General features: G+C 39.4%; 1 protein-coding gene across 7 annotated transcripts in view; it reads right to left on the reverse strand.

Annotated features, from left to right (window-relative positions):
- Positions 1-15,277, reverse strand: part of FRY (FRY microtubule binding protein) — a 2,210,679-nt gene that overhangs the window by 727,171 nt on the left and 1,468,231 nt on the right. For all 7 annotated transcript variants that reach the window (XM_044073229.1, XM_044073230.1, XM_044073228.1 and 4 more), the window contains exon 21: positions 13,871-14,130. In XM_044073229.1, the coding sequence (XP_043929164.1) occupies positions 13,871-14,130 (260 nt within the window). The remainder of the gene's footprint in view (positions 1-13,870; positions 14,131-15,277) is intronic.

A 15,277-nucleotide genomic window follows, 5' to 3' on the forward strand; every position in this document is an offset into this window, starting at 1 on the left:
GGAAAGTAAGTACAAAAACTGTTTTCCTCTAGGTAAAGAGGAAGGTTGAGTGCTGTAGTAATTTGTAACTTATTTAGTGCTAACAACAAGTTCTGAACAAGTGCGGAGCACGAATAAGCAAATTCAAGTGCTAAAACTAAGAATCTGTACCAGATCTTGTGGTAGATAGGCTACCTAGTGCTTACTACTCCCACCGATAAGCTAGAATGCTTCCCTCAAACATAGAAAGGCTTGGGGGGCTCAGGAGCTTACAAACAGTCCTGGATACAGCAAATCTGTATCTGCACTAGACTAGTTACAGGAAAGGTGGGAAACAAGTGCAAATGTGGGCTTTTAAACCAGAAAGTTGAAAGAGATGGAAAAACTGCCCAAACGGCCAATAAACTACAACTTCTAGTCCAGAAACCACTCTTGTCATAGATAGGCTACCTAGTGCTTACCACTCCCACTGATAAGCTAGAATGCTTCCCTCCAACACAGAAAGGCTTGGGGGGCTCAGAAGCTTACAAACAATCCTGGATACAGCAAATCTGTATCTGGATTAGACTAGTTACATGAAAGGTGGGAAACGAGCAAATGCAGGCTTTTAAACCAGAAGGTTGAGAGAGATGGAAAAACTGCCCAAATGGCCAATAAACTATAATTTCTGGGCCAGAAACCACTCTTGTGGTAGATAGGCTTGGGGGGCTCAGAAGCTTACAAACAGTCCTGGATACAGCAAATTTGTATCTGGACTAGACTAGCACAATATGCCGCAATATACTGGTGCACTGCTGACCTCGGTGTGGTATTGTGGGGGTGGGTGATTTTGTGAATACTTTTTACATCAGGAGTAGAGAAAAGTGTGACATGGGCGTAATAGTGGAACGTGCATCAACAGCTCTTTGTGTTACACCTACTGGAGAGGTGCAAAGCTATGTAAGTCTCTTACACTTTATTGCATTATGCAATGCCACACTAGTACGGTAGCATAATGGCTCTATCCAGGGTTCAATACTGATCTCCACTTACTGTGTGGAACTTGCATATTCTCCCTACATCTGCATAGGTTTTCCTCTGAGTACTCATAGTTTACTCCCACCTCTTAAATACCTGTTGGTTGATTAAAGTGTTCTTATATATTGCATATACCCTTGTACTTGTGAGCAGATGATCAATTCCTTTATCTAATGAACAAATGAATAAACAAGGAAAATAATTAAAAGTGGTTACTTACAATTATCATATGAATGACAAATAAGCTTACAGTCATGTTAATCTCTTTGGAAATCACTAGGTATATTAACACCTACGTACCATTTACTTCCCTTCACCTAGACTTTTCATTTCGTACATTACATAAACTAGTCTCTTTTTTCAAAACATGGCAGTACTGGGTGTATAAAGCAAAACAGGACAACCATAAATAACATAAGACTTCTGCACTCCATTCAAAGTGTTTACTGCAACAATGCGAAAAGGAACCAGTTTCAGTAAAAATCCTTTCTTAGCACAAAAACCTACAGTACAATGCAGTTTCATTTAAATGTTTGACTGATCACTTGATCAGAACATTCATTAAGAAATCATAACAGTATCATGAATTTACGAACCACGGACAAGGATAAAAATGTGTAAGTATACAAAAAGTAAGGCCTGAGCAAATATCATCTATAATCAAAAAATCTATAGAATATAACTTGTGATAACTACAACCATATTCCGTAAACATTTTGTAGCACCACGTAAAATATAGTGCAATAGCAGAAATACTGCTAATATAAAGTACAAATAAACACAACAGCACCATAATGAACTTCCTGGCTATAAAAAAATGAAAATGATGTAGCTATTTAATATTGTACATAAAAGCTGCAGAAATAAATAAATACAGATATATAAAAACCCCAAAAATATTTAACAGATGAATAAAATAAATAAAACCACCAAGTTAATAATCCATTTATTCTCTGTTTGTCAAGATGGGTTCATTTGTTAATGACATTTCTTTCTAACCCAGTAAATGCAGATATTGCACTAGAGAAGTGTCTTGTGTGTTTGCATAGGACATGTGCAAAATGGGAAAAGGGATTGAGGATGAATGGATCTGTGATCTGATATGTCCGAAAATGCTCTGTTATTCTTTGTTTAAATGACCTAGTAGTTACACCTGTAAAAAAGACACAATACATTGTCGAATTATATAAATGTGTGCATTATTATTGGGAATAAAATATTTTGTATGGTATACAGACTTAACAATTAGTACAATTGTCATAACGGTAGCAACCACGTGACACCAGTAGCAAAAGACTTTTCATATGTTTTTGAGTGCCAAGGTCCTTATACATGGATAATTGTTGTGACAAACTGTATTCACCACTTGTATACATCATCTGGTATTTTTCTATAAAGTTTGACCCAGAAATCTGTCAGCCAATAACATAATCCAATGCCTGTGTATAACATTGTATATTTTGAAGCTGTTACTTCCCAACTGTGCAATAAATTGTAAGATGCACAACTGGTTGTCTTGTAAGATGATAGTATTGTAACAAAGATTCCCTGGGAAACTGTTAATGGCTCACCAACTTTTAGAAAAGCTTGCTTATTGTAGCTTGTGTTAAAAGTGTATGAAAAAAGTCAGAAAGAATCCTGAACTTACAAATCCAATGGACCCAAAACTGTACTTTCCTCTGGTATACAGAACAATAAGAATATTGATAATGACACGGTTCGGAGTGTCAAAAATAACTGAAATATCCGTGTTACTCTTTTTATGGGTCACTGTCACTTGCAAACATTTAACAGTAACAAAATATCTAGCTTTAAGGTAAACCAGATTCCCCAAGTCATGCTTTTAAAATAGAACAGAAGACTTCCCAGCATGTTTCAATTTCACTTCCAGATCAGCCTGCAGTTATCTAAACATTTGCACCATGTGTTTATCTAGGTAAAAAAAGTCTTACAGCCAGAGTCACGTATGAATCTAGCGTGAAAATATCCCATGAGCAAGTGAATACGGAGTGGGGTAAAAACAGACTCTCATAGCTGTCATACATAACTGCACAAAACAATCTAGGAATACAAATCATTTATGTGAGCATCATCTCAATTAGTTTTAACAAAAACGCATTAAAGGCTGCAGTATTCAGATGTGGCTCAAATAACCAATACCCTGGATTCCAAATCCTTGGATTATGGAATAGAACTGTACAGTGAAAAAACACCCAAAGTACGAATTAGGGACCACTGTATCTCTGGGTGTCAATCATTCATGAGTGATAGAAATTGGGTGACATCCTAAATACATGACCTCCCAAAAGGCAATATAGGTTTCATAGGCTGGTACTAGGCTACCAGCCATAGGGCCTATGCAAGCCTAGCCATAACAATTCCCTGGATACTTCTTCCCACAATATTTACTTCCCTGGACCCCTGTCTAGCAGGGTGACTGACGTGATCCCCGGGGTGAATTTGCTATCTCCCATCCAGTCGTCAAGATTCCTTTTGAAGAAGGCCAAGGAGGCGCTCTGCTTGACATGTATGGGCAGTCTATTCCAGAGTATAGGGAGTCTCTGGGTCAGGAACCTATCCCTCCAGCATGTTTTGTTAATTGTGATGACAAGGTTTAGATCCCTGGAGCATGTGGCTCTGAGGGATTGGGATTTCTTTAAGTGGAGCAAGTCCTACAGCTCTGGGTTTGACATGGCCTTGTATGTTAAGCAGAGATCACCTCTGAGTAGACAATATGCCACAGAGTATAGCTGGAGTTTTTTTAGACGGTCAGCATAGGGCATCTGTTTTAGGCCTGTGATTCATTTCGTGAGGTATTTTTGTGGCCTTTCCAGCTGTTGCAGATGTCTTGTGAGGTACATACTAAACGGGGCATTGTACTCTATAATGGGTCTAATGAGGGATGAGTACAATGGAACAATGACCTCTTTTTTTCTGGATGAAAAGCCCTTAGTGATGAAGTATGCCACATAGAAGGATTTCCTGACTGTTGTGGTGATGTGGTCATCAAATGTAAGACCACTGTCCACCTGTGTCCCTAAGTCTCTCATCACACTTTCGATGTTTAGTGTACTGCCACCTATGTGGTAATTCATGGTACATGTTTTTTCCCAAAGGGGATAACTATACATTTCTTGGCATTAAGCTTGAGCCCATAGCTTTGGCACCAAGCATCTGTTTCTGTAAGGCCCTTTTGTAGAATATCCACATCATTTGGGGATTCAATAATGGCTCCCAGTTTGCAGTCATCTGCAAACTTTGTTAGCCAGAGTCCCTTAGTGTTGGCATGTACTTCAGAGAAGTAGATGCCAAACAATAGCTGTCCCAGAACTGAACTCTGAGGTACTCCGCTTGTCAGTTGTCTGGAGCTGGATTTGGACTCGGCTACTTTTACAGTCCGGGTTCTATCAGTAAGCCAGTTGGCAACCCTTCAAGTAACATAGGGATTTATGCCGAGCTTAGTAAGTTTATCTATGATTCCAGAGTGGGGGATGGTGTTGAAGGCCTTGGCGAGGTCCAGATAGGCCGTGTGGACTGCCTTACCCTTGTCCACAGCTCTGGAGACTGATTCGAAGAAGTAAATCAGGTTCAGGAGACAAGATCGGCCCTTCACGAGCCCAAACTGGGTGGGGTCCAGTGCTTGAAGGTTGCCAATGTCTTTGTTTATAAGTTCCATGATAATGCATTCCATGCCCTTGCAGATCAGCATTGTCAGATTGATGGGACAGTAGTTCCCGGGATCCAAGGTGGATACCCCCTTGTGGAGTGGGATAACTGTAGCTGTGCGCCACTCAGTGGGCACGAAGCCTGAGGTGAGGCTATGACTAAACATGACACTTAGATGAGGTGACAGTTCATTTTGTAGTTCATGTAGTACACAGCCCGGGATGTCATCTGGTCCCATGGATGCTGTATTCTTAGCTTTGGAAAGTGCGGTTTCTACATGTGTGGCCATGATTACTGGAATTTGGCATTCTTTTGGTACTGAGATGGGCCCTTTAGGGGGTGTGGGGGGGTGAAGTTGGCACTAAATTGATCTGCCAGGATATTGGCAATATTCTTGGGATCAGTATATTTAATGCCATTCTGTTGTAGCTCAGGGCATATCTGAGCATTGCCATTTAGATTCTTGACATAACTATGGAATGCCTTGTGGTTGTCTTTGGAATCTTTGGCAATTTTATTTTCATAACTAGCTTTGGAGGATTTTTTGAGGGCTCTCAGCTTCTTACTGAAGCTGGTAAGGGAGTGTTTTGCATCCTGGGATTTTCTTCTTTTCTGCAATATTTTATTTCTTCTGTTGTATACTTTGTTTATGGCAGGGGACCACCAGATTGGCTTCCTTTTTTTGGAGGAGAGCATCTTGGTTCTACTTGGGATGGCACAATTCATGCACGAGTGGATGTGCTCATACAGTGCCTTAGTGTAGGATTCAGCAGTTGAACTTTCAGCTCCCGTCTGAATGGGTGTCATGAAGTTTGTCACTTCTGACTTGAGTAGCATGAAGTTGGCTTTGGAGAAGTTTTTTTACGGAGGGTTCATTACTGGGGTGGGGGTGGGATGTGGATGACAAGGGTGATTTGCTTATGGTCAGACCTGACCAATGACGGGGTGACCACTGGTGTGGAGCATCTATCTCCCATGTTGGTAATGACCAGGTCTAGGATATTGGAACCCCTGGTGGGACAATGGATTAGTTGATCCAGGACATTGGAATTTATGAATTCCAAGTACAGTTGTGAAAAGGTGTTGGTACCCGAGTAGTTTTCCTAGTTAATGGCAGGGTAGTTGAAATCACCCAGTATTAGGGTGTTTGGTTGTATCTTAATATTTTCCAGTATGTTTAGAAAGGTGTAGTGAGAATCTTGGGGCATGGTGTGGGATCTGTACAAGCTACAATTTGGATTGCAGTCTTACCTAGTGTTAGTTGCACCTGGAGAATTTCAGATACATTGTGTTGGGCAACTAGCCTGGAGGTATGAATATCTTTGGTGAATATTGACACTCCTCCGCCTTTAGTGTTTCGGTCTTGGTTTGGTGGCCGAAAAGTATGGTAAGAATTGTAGCCTGATATTGCAGAGGTGCTCTCTGGAGCCTTGAACCAGGTATCAGTTACTGCACAGATATTGATGTTCTCCGTTTTTAGGAGTGCCTCGAGAGAGTGCATTTTGAGGTTTAGACTTCTAGCATTGAGTAGCATTACCTTCAGATTTTGCATGTTTGTATCTGTTTTGGTGGTGGTTTTGTCCTTTGAACCTTGCCTAAAAAAAGGCACTATAGGGGTGGCAAGGGCTTTAGCCAGTAACCTGAATCCCAGGGGTGACAGGTGCAGACTATTTCTGCCAAAGCAGACAGAAACTGGATCCCCTTTGAATGACACCAGAAGCTTAGCCAATTGTTGAAGTCTATCATTTTGTCCTTATACTGTGATATAATTCTGGGCAAAGGCAGGATGCTACTCAGGGCTAGGGTCATACCTGCCTGGGCCACATGATCCGAGAGCGCTTCCATGTCTCTTTTCATGTAGTCCAGGGAGGTACATCTCAAGTCATTCACTCCAACATGGACAATGACAGAGTCATATTTATACTTGTTGTGGAGTGACTTGAGTGCATGTGTTATGTGGTGGATCCTGGCACCAGATAGGCAGCTGACTCTAATTTTCTCCTTGTTCAGCCTGGTGAGTGGGACATCAGTGTGCCTGACTATAGAGTCACCTATGACTAAAGTGTTGGGTATGCTGTCTTGCCTTAGGGGCTGTTGTTGGGTGGCACACTGATGTTGTGAGCTATGTGTCACTTTGGTTGTGACTGGTGTTTGCTTGCATTTCAGCTTCGGAGGTCTTTGTTGCTTGGGCAGGTTAATGTTAAGGGCCTCTGCATATATGGGTTTAATGTTGCTATGTGTGGGTGTTGATGGTGTGGGTTTTGAAGGGCTATGTGTTGCTTGAGGTGTAGTGCAGGTGTTAACCTTCTCCTCTTGACTTTCTAGCACAATCTTGGCTGGAGAGAGCTTTGCTTCCAGTTTGGCTATGTAAGTGCATCTTTCACAAGTTGTAGTGTTAGGTGGTAGGAGGAGAGGGTTGTCTGTGTACATGAGGCAGTGGCTGCATTGCCCCAGTATGCCCAGATTCACCAGGTGGACAGGAGAAATTACCGGAAGCTGACCCTTGGACATGCCTGTTTAGGTGCTTTTTTGTAAAGTACAAGAGATGTTTTCCCTTACCTTTGCAAGGTGCTTTGCAATCATAGGCTTAGTGCCTACGATTAATTTCTCCTTATTGACAAGGAGAGTTGAGTGCTTGTATCAGTTCAAGGCTTCCTAATGCTTTCCAGCAGGTTCTAGAGCAAGTGCTAGTGACAGGGGTCAGATTTTAGTGCTACTATTGAGAACCCAGCTAGTTCTAATGGAAAATTTGAAGAGCAGACTTAAAACAAATTCCGAAATACTCAGAAATAGGTTCAGTCAAACACCCTTTGCCCAAAACTATAGAGCAACCAGGAAAGGCTTGAGTGAGACTTTTGTATTTTAGACAACAGATAGAACACTTGTGGATGTGAATCTTTAACCAACAATTCATGTCTGAGTCAGGAAAGTGTTCTTCAATCACAGATTGTTGTAGAAAAGAATAACTCTGGTGTTTGAATTCTAAAGTGGCATCCAAGATTAAACATGTGTAACATTTCTACTGATGAAGTTGTAAAAACCACTTTTAAAGTAGAATGTATTATTCCTTTATCCACCTTTATCAGAAGATGTAAGGATCAATTATTTGTTATTTTAAACTGCATGAGGGCTTTTCACATCCTTAGGAAGGTTTCTATCCACATTTTTGCAAATAGGGTGGAATAGTGGTGTAATGGATAGTACTGTTACCACAGAGCAAGAGGTTTTCTGGTTTGATTCTTGGCTGGGGTGCTTTCTGTGTGGAGTCTGATGTCCTCCCTGTGCTCACGTGGGTTATCTCTGGGTTCTCACATTCCAAAGACATGCATAGGTGGATTGTAAACTCTAAATTGGTCATAGGTGTGAGTGTGCATGTGAATATGTGGCATGAAAGAACAGCCACAGCAGGGCTAGGCAACTGGTGGTAAGAACCTTGGCACTAGATAACTGCCACTGGTGAACTGATACCAAAACTCCATGTACAAAAAAATGAGAAAGGTGATTGTGGGTGGATGGATGGATAGATAGATGGATGGATGGATGGATGGGTGGATGCTACGAATTACATGTTACTATCCTCTTAAAACATTGTACATCTGGGTAGTAAGGTGGATAATAAGAAGACTGTTGAAAACATAAATGTACAATTTCTATGAAACCCACAATTTCCCCATCCTTATTTTGAAACCAGTATCTCAAGTTCATTTTTTACAGAAAGATTTTAAATTCATAACGACCAGATATTGAAAAAGAAAGCAAGATGGGATAAAGTTCAAACCTTTATTTAATACATTTTCTTGATTACATGTTAAATTAAAGAAGGAAAAATGGATGCCCAAATTATTGCAACACTTTACATTAGTCAGGCTGCTACATTTGTAGAAGAAACACATTCACTCTGGTTTCTGAGCTCCTGATCTTTTCTGCTATCCATTCTGTAAACCCCAATGGGACTGCAGGGGGTTTATGCCACATCCCAAAGTATACTTTTCGAATGATTAAAGGACTGAACTTTATTGCCTAAAGCCTCCTTATCTGTAGCTGTATTTGAAGACATCCCTTCCTTGGTGCTTGTATCAGAACAAGAGGAATCCCGTGGACATAAAATAGATTTGATGAAGCCTGCCAATCTTTTGCATTTAAATTTAGTTTTAGGGTGTAAGTGGAGAGCTGAAATCATGTATTTGTGGTTATTAAAGCAGTCAGCACTCTTGATGGGAACACTGAAGGTTACAAATAATGATGAGAAGTTATTATATGAGCACTTAAAGTCTTATTATACTTTTTATGAATGCGATATTCATGAACAGCACTCTAGATTCCTTTCCTTAATCACAAGGTCTGCATGTCACCCCTAAATCATGGTAAATTAGTGGGTAAAGTCAAGTGATAGAAACAAAGAACAAATGGGTAGTTCATAGGCTCATGGGCAAGTACTAGGCTAGCTACCCTTGCTGACCATTTTAAGCCAATTTCCCTTTGAAAGACAAGAATCAAATCCTGTACCTGCTGTCCATGAGGTAAACACCCTACCTGTTTTACCAGTCCCCTGAATGGTGGGCCGTAATGTGACGTTCTATGACTACCTGACTTCCTAACACACAAGGAATCTTACTGAATGTAAGAAGTGGTGCAAGAAAGACTCCATGGATTCAAATAACGGATAAGTCGCAAAAGGAACTTGCCAAACATTATGACCCAGTTGAATCAGCATGGTATTTAACATTACCACTCTAAAGACCGAGTGGAAAGAAAAGGACTGAAGTCTGACCACACTGAGGAATGCCAAAAACTGTTGATATTACAAAATGAAAGGAAAAATCCAACATATGAACTGGAGCGACAAAAGGAGACATTAGGGAGCTAATACATATGTACAGTCTACACAGACCCTCTAATATACAAGTACAATGTACACAGACACTCTAATATACAAGTACAATGTACACAGACACTCTAATATACAAGTACAATGTACACAGACACTCTAATATACAAGTACAATGTACACAGACCCCTCTAATACATATGTACAGTCTACACAGACCCTCTAATATACAAGTACAATGTACACAGACCCTCTAATACATATGTACAGTCTACACAGACCCTCTAATACATATGTACAGTCTACACAGACCCTCTAATACATAAGTACAGTCTACACAGACCCTCTAATACATATGTACAGTCTACACAGACCCTCTAATACATATGTACAGTCTACACAGACCCTCTAATACATATGTACAGTCTACACAGACCCTCTAATACATATGTACAGTCTACACAGACCCTCTAATATACAAGTACAATGTACACAGACACTCTAATATACAAGTACAATGTACACAGACCTCTCTAATACATATGTACAGTCTACACAGACCCTCTAATATACAAGTACAATGTACACAGACCCTCTAATACATATGTACAGTCTACACAGACCCTCTAATACATATGTACAGTCTACACAGACCCTCTAATACATAAGTACAGTCTACACAGACCCTCTAATACATATGTACAGTCTACACAGACCCTCTAATACATATGTACAGTCTACACAGACCCTCTAATACATATGTACAGTCTACACAGACCCTCTAATACATATGTACAGTCTACACAGACCCTCTAATACATATGTACAGTCTACACAGACCCTCTAATACATAAGTACAGTCTACACAGACCCTCTAATACATAAGTACAGTCTACACAGACCCTCTAATACATATGTACAGTCTACACAGACCCTCTAATACATAAGTACAGTCTACACAGACCCTCTAATACATATGTACAGTCTACACAGACCCTCTAATACATATGTACAGTCTACACAGACCCTCTAATACATATGTACAGTCTACACAGACCCTCTAATACATATGTACAGTCTACACAGACCCTCTAATATATAAGTACAATGTACACAGACCCCTCTAATACATAAGTACAGTCTACACAGACCCTCTAATACATATGTACAGTCTACACAGACCCTCTAATACATAAGTACAGTCTACACAGACCCTCTAATACATATGTACAGTCTACACAGACCCTCTAATACATATGTACAGTCTACACAGACCTTCTAATACATATGTACAGTCTACACAGACCCTCTAATACATATGTACAGTCTACACAGACCCTCTAATACATAAGTACAGTCTACACAGACCCTCTAATATATAAGTACAATGTACACAGAACCCTCTAATACATAAGTACAGTCTACACAGACCCTCTGATATATAAGTACAATGTACACAGACCCCTCTAATACATAAGTACAGTCTACACAGACCCTCTAATACATATGTACAGTCTACACAGACCCTCTAATACATATGTACAGTCTACACAGACCCTCTAATACATATGTACAGTCTACACAGACCCTCTAATACATATGTACAGTCTACACAGACCCTCTAATACATAAGTACAGTCTACACAGACCCTCTAATACATATGTACAGTCTACACAGACCCTCTAATACATATGTACAGTCTACACAGACCCTCTAATACATATGTACAGTCTACACAGACCCTCTAATACATATGCACAGTCTACACAGACCCTCTAATACATAAGTACAGTCTACACAGACCCTCTAATACATATGTACAGTCTACACAGACCCTCTAATACATATGTACAGTCTACACAGACCCTCTAATACATATGTACAGTCTACACAGACCCTCTAATACATATGTACAGTCTACACAGACCCTCTAATACATATGTACAGTCTACACAGACCCTCTAATACATAAGTACAGTCTACACAGACCCTCTAATACATATGTACAGTCTACACAGACCCTCTAATACATATGTACAGTCTACACAGACCCTCTAATACATAAGTACAGTCTACACAGACCCTCTAATACATATTTACAGTCTACACAGACCCTCTAATACATATGTACAGTCTACACAGACCCTCTAATATATAAGTATAATGTACACAGACCCTCTAATACATATGTACAGTCTACACAGACCCTCTAATACATATGTACAGTCTACACAGACCCTCTAATATTTAAGTACAATGTACACAGACCCTCTAATACATATGTACAGTCTACACAGACCCTCTAATACATATGTACAGTCTACACAGACCCTCTAATATATAAGTATAATGTACACAGACCCCTCTAATACATATGTACAGTCTACACAGACCCTCTAATACATATGTACAGTCTACACAGACCCTCTAATATATAAGTATAATGTACACAGACCCCTCTAATACATATGTACAGTCTACACAGACCCTCTAATACATATGTACAGTCTACACAGACCCTCTAATATATAAGTATAATGTACACAGACCCTCTAATACATATGTACAGTCTACACAGACCATCTAATACATATGTACAGTCTACACAGACCCTCTAATATTTCAGTACAATGTACACAGACCCTCTAATACATATGTACAGTCTACACAGACCCTCTAATACATATGTACAGTCTACACAGACCCTCTAATATATAAGTATAATGTACACAGACCCCTCTAATACATATGTACAGTCTACACAGACCCTCTAATACATATGTACAGTCTACACAGACCCTCTAATATTTAAGTACAATGTACACAGACCCCTCTAATACATAAGTACATTGTACACAGACTCCTCCTAATACATAAGTACAATGCATACAGACCCCTCTAATACATAAGTACAATGTACACTGACCCCTCTAATATGTCTGTACAGTATACACAGACCCCTCTAATACACAAGTACAGTCTGCACAGACCCCCTAATACATAAGTATAATGTACACAGACCCCTCCTAATACATAAGTATAATGTACACAGACCCCTCTAATACATAAGTACAGTCTACACAGACCCTCTAATACACAAGTACAATGTACATAGACCCACTCTAATACATAAGTACAATGTACATAGACCCTTCTGTTACACAAGTACAATGTACACAGACCCTCTAATACATAAGTGCAGTCTACACAGACCCTCTAATACATAAGTACAATGTACACAGACCCTTTTAATACATAAGTATAATGTACGCTGACCCCTCTAATACATAAGTACAATGTATACAGACCCTCTAATACACAAGTACAATGTACATAGACCCCCTCTACTATATAAGTACAATGTACACACAGCCTTCTAATACACAAGTACAATGTACACAGATCCCTCCTACAAGCCATGCATTTCATTGACAAGGTCTCTTCAACAGTACTACTGTTTGCTTCAAAACAGACATAAAACATACCTTGCCAGTCTAGCTTTATCTTTTACTCAAGTGAACACTGGTGAAAAGATTCCTTAAACAGGAGTCCAGAATTATTCCATAGCCAAGACTCCAAGATCTACATGGAACTAATGACATTTCGAACTATAATGGAAACAGAATGCTTGCTGCAGTATGACAGAAAGACTGATATGTACTATGAATAAACAATATAAATCTCAATAACATGCACAGTGTCACAGGTTAAGTAGAAGGATAGTAATTCTTATACATTTCTTGTATTTATTAACCAAGTACACTCATTAGTTTCAAGTGTTTTGGTTAGAGTTACACATCAGCAAAAGAAAATTGAAGTAATTGAACCCTGGACTACCAGATAAGATCATTATCAACTAATAGTCTTAATCCTATTTGCTAAACTATTAAAGATTGGAAGGCATAATTCTGGTTTAATAAAAATGAAACTGTACCATTTTGAATTCTGAATACCTGATGGAAAGAATGTTGCTCAGTAAGGCAGAAAAGTGCAACTGGACATTTTGTGATGTCCACAAATCCACAGAAAGTTTTCACTGCATATGCTACAAAACCATGCAAACTAAGATTTACAGGTTTTTCTACATGCAATGCTTCATTCAAATAAAATTATTACAGGCAGTTTTGATTATGACAAATAAATTGTACACCAAGCCAATAGTTAGAAGCTTTTTCAACAGAAACACAAATAAAAAAAAAGTACAGTCTGTATCTCAAGTAAAACATCACTTAAGGTGAAGCTGGAATCAGAGAGCCCTGTGATAAGGCAACTTTATGTCCAACAAAATGGAGTAACCAATACAAATGTTAGCATGGCAGCTTTTGTCAGAAGATATGCAAATCAGGTAAAAAAAAAAAACTGTTTACAGTTTTACTTACTTTGGGTCAACAAGAGGCATTAGAAGTTGAAGCCTGGTGAAAGCATACGGCCATGCATAACTAATGGCTGTAGGACAGTGTTTGGGTAAATTCTCCTGTTTGAGAAAACTGAAGAGGCATAGTACCCAAGGGTCTTTTACAGACTGTGCAAATATCCAAACGTGAGATGGACTCTTCACATCGTAATGACTGTTAACGAGTACAGCATTCCACTCTACCAACCACTGCAGATCTACGTTGTGCGAAAATGGCAGTGTAGCCTGTATTGAAACAATTATCACATTGTTACTATAGTATAGGACAATAAAAGCAAAACACTCCTGATATAATTAAAGTCTATGCAAAACTTTATTTTATAAATGAACATTTAACTGGGCATGTGTATAACACCTCACTTTACTTTCTTTTGTAGGATGTCCTAAAAATTGATGTTCCCTGATTTATTGTGACTCTTTATTGCTAAAGATTCACTACCACCAAGTAAGTTAAACAAAATATTTGTCACAGCTGTACTTGCAAATCATTCCCTAGTAGTTTTGCTTTTCAGTTTAAAATGTAACATAGAGACTGATTGCAATGAATGGCTGAGTGGCTTCAGCTTATGTAGTAGACAATTTGAGTTTTGAAGTAAATTGAAGTTCAACAGGGAAGGACAAAAGGGGACTATCACAAGGATGGTTCTGTTCTTCATTGGATGGGGGAGAAACTAAGTGTGAGTCTGGCTGCCTCATAGTAGAGGACACGTTTGTAGGAGTGCCTTGACTGTCGCTGCAGCACAGAGCTATGGCACAATGACATTATAGGTTCACAGTTTCATAGATGAGTACGAGGCTAACTGCCGTTGAAGGCCATTTTAAGCCTAGCCAATTTCCCCATGTGAGAATCAAACCTTGCACTTTGTGTCTGTAAGGTAAACACCTTAACCATTCTGCCAACCTCATGCCGAACATGAAATTTGAGAGCATCCATATGTAATCACTGTAAGAAAAAACATTCCTTGGCCAATCAGAATAATAATTCAGCAATATGACTTGGCCAGAGGTCTCCCCAAACTGGTTAAGTAACCCACACTTTGTTATAATATTACAAATCCACAAATCCTTTTATTCCACAAAGGCAGTTCTCTACCTGGGTGACCAACCTAATAAAGGTTTAAAGTAGATCTATTCCAAAGGCAGAGAAACAAGGAAGTCAGTGTCAGTGCTGATCATTGTGGGGAAAAGGAGATGACTTTTTAGGTCGGTAATGTATTTGGATGAATCTCGTAAAATATAAACAACTAAATTTTACAGACATGATAGCTAATTGCAGCAGTGTGTGTGAAGGTGAGTTTGGCTTGTTCCTGTCTCTTTAAGAATGCTTCATTGAAGCAGAATGTGTGCAGGTCACATGAGCAGCAGGCATTCC

This window comes from Protopterus annectens, chromosome 5.part1, assembly GCF_019279795.1.
Source record: "Protopterus annectens isolate FY-2018-M chromosome 5.part1, PAN1.0, whole genome shotgun sequence".
In the NCBI taxonomy this organism is placed as follows: domain Eukaryota; kingdom Metazoa; phylum Chordata; order Ceratodontiformes; family Protopteridae; genus Protopterus; species Protopterus annectens.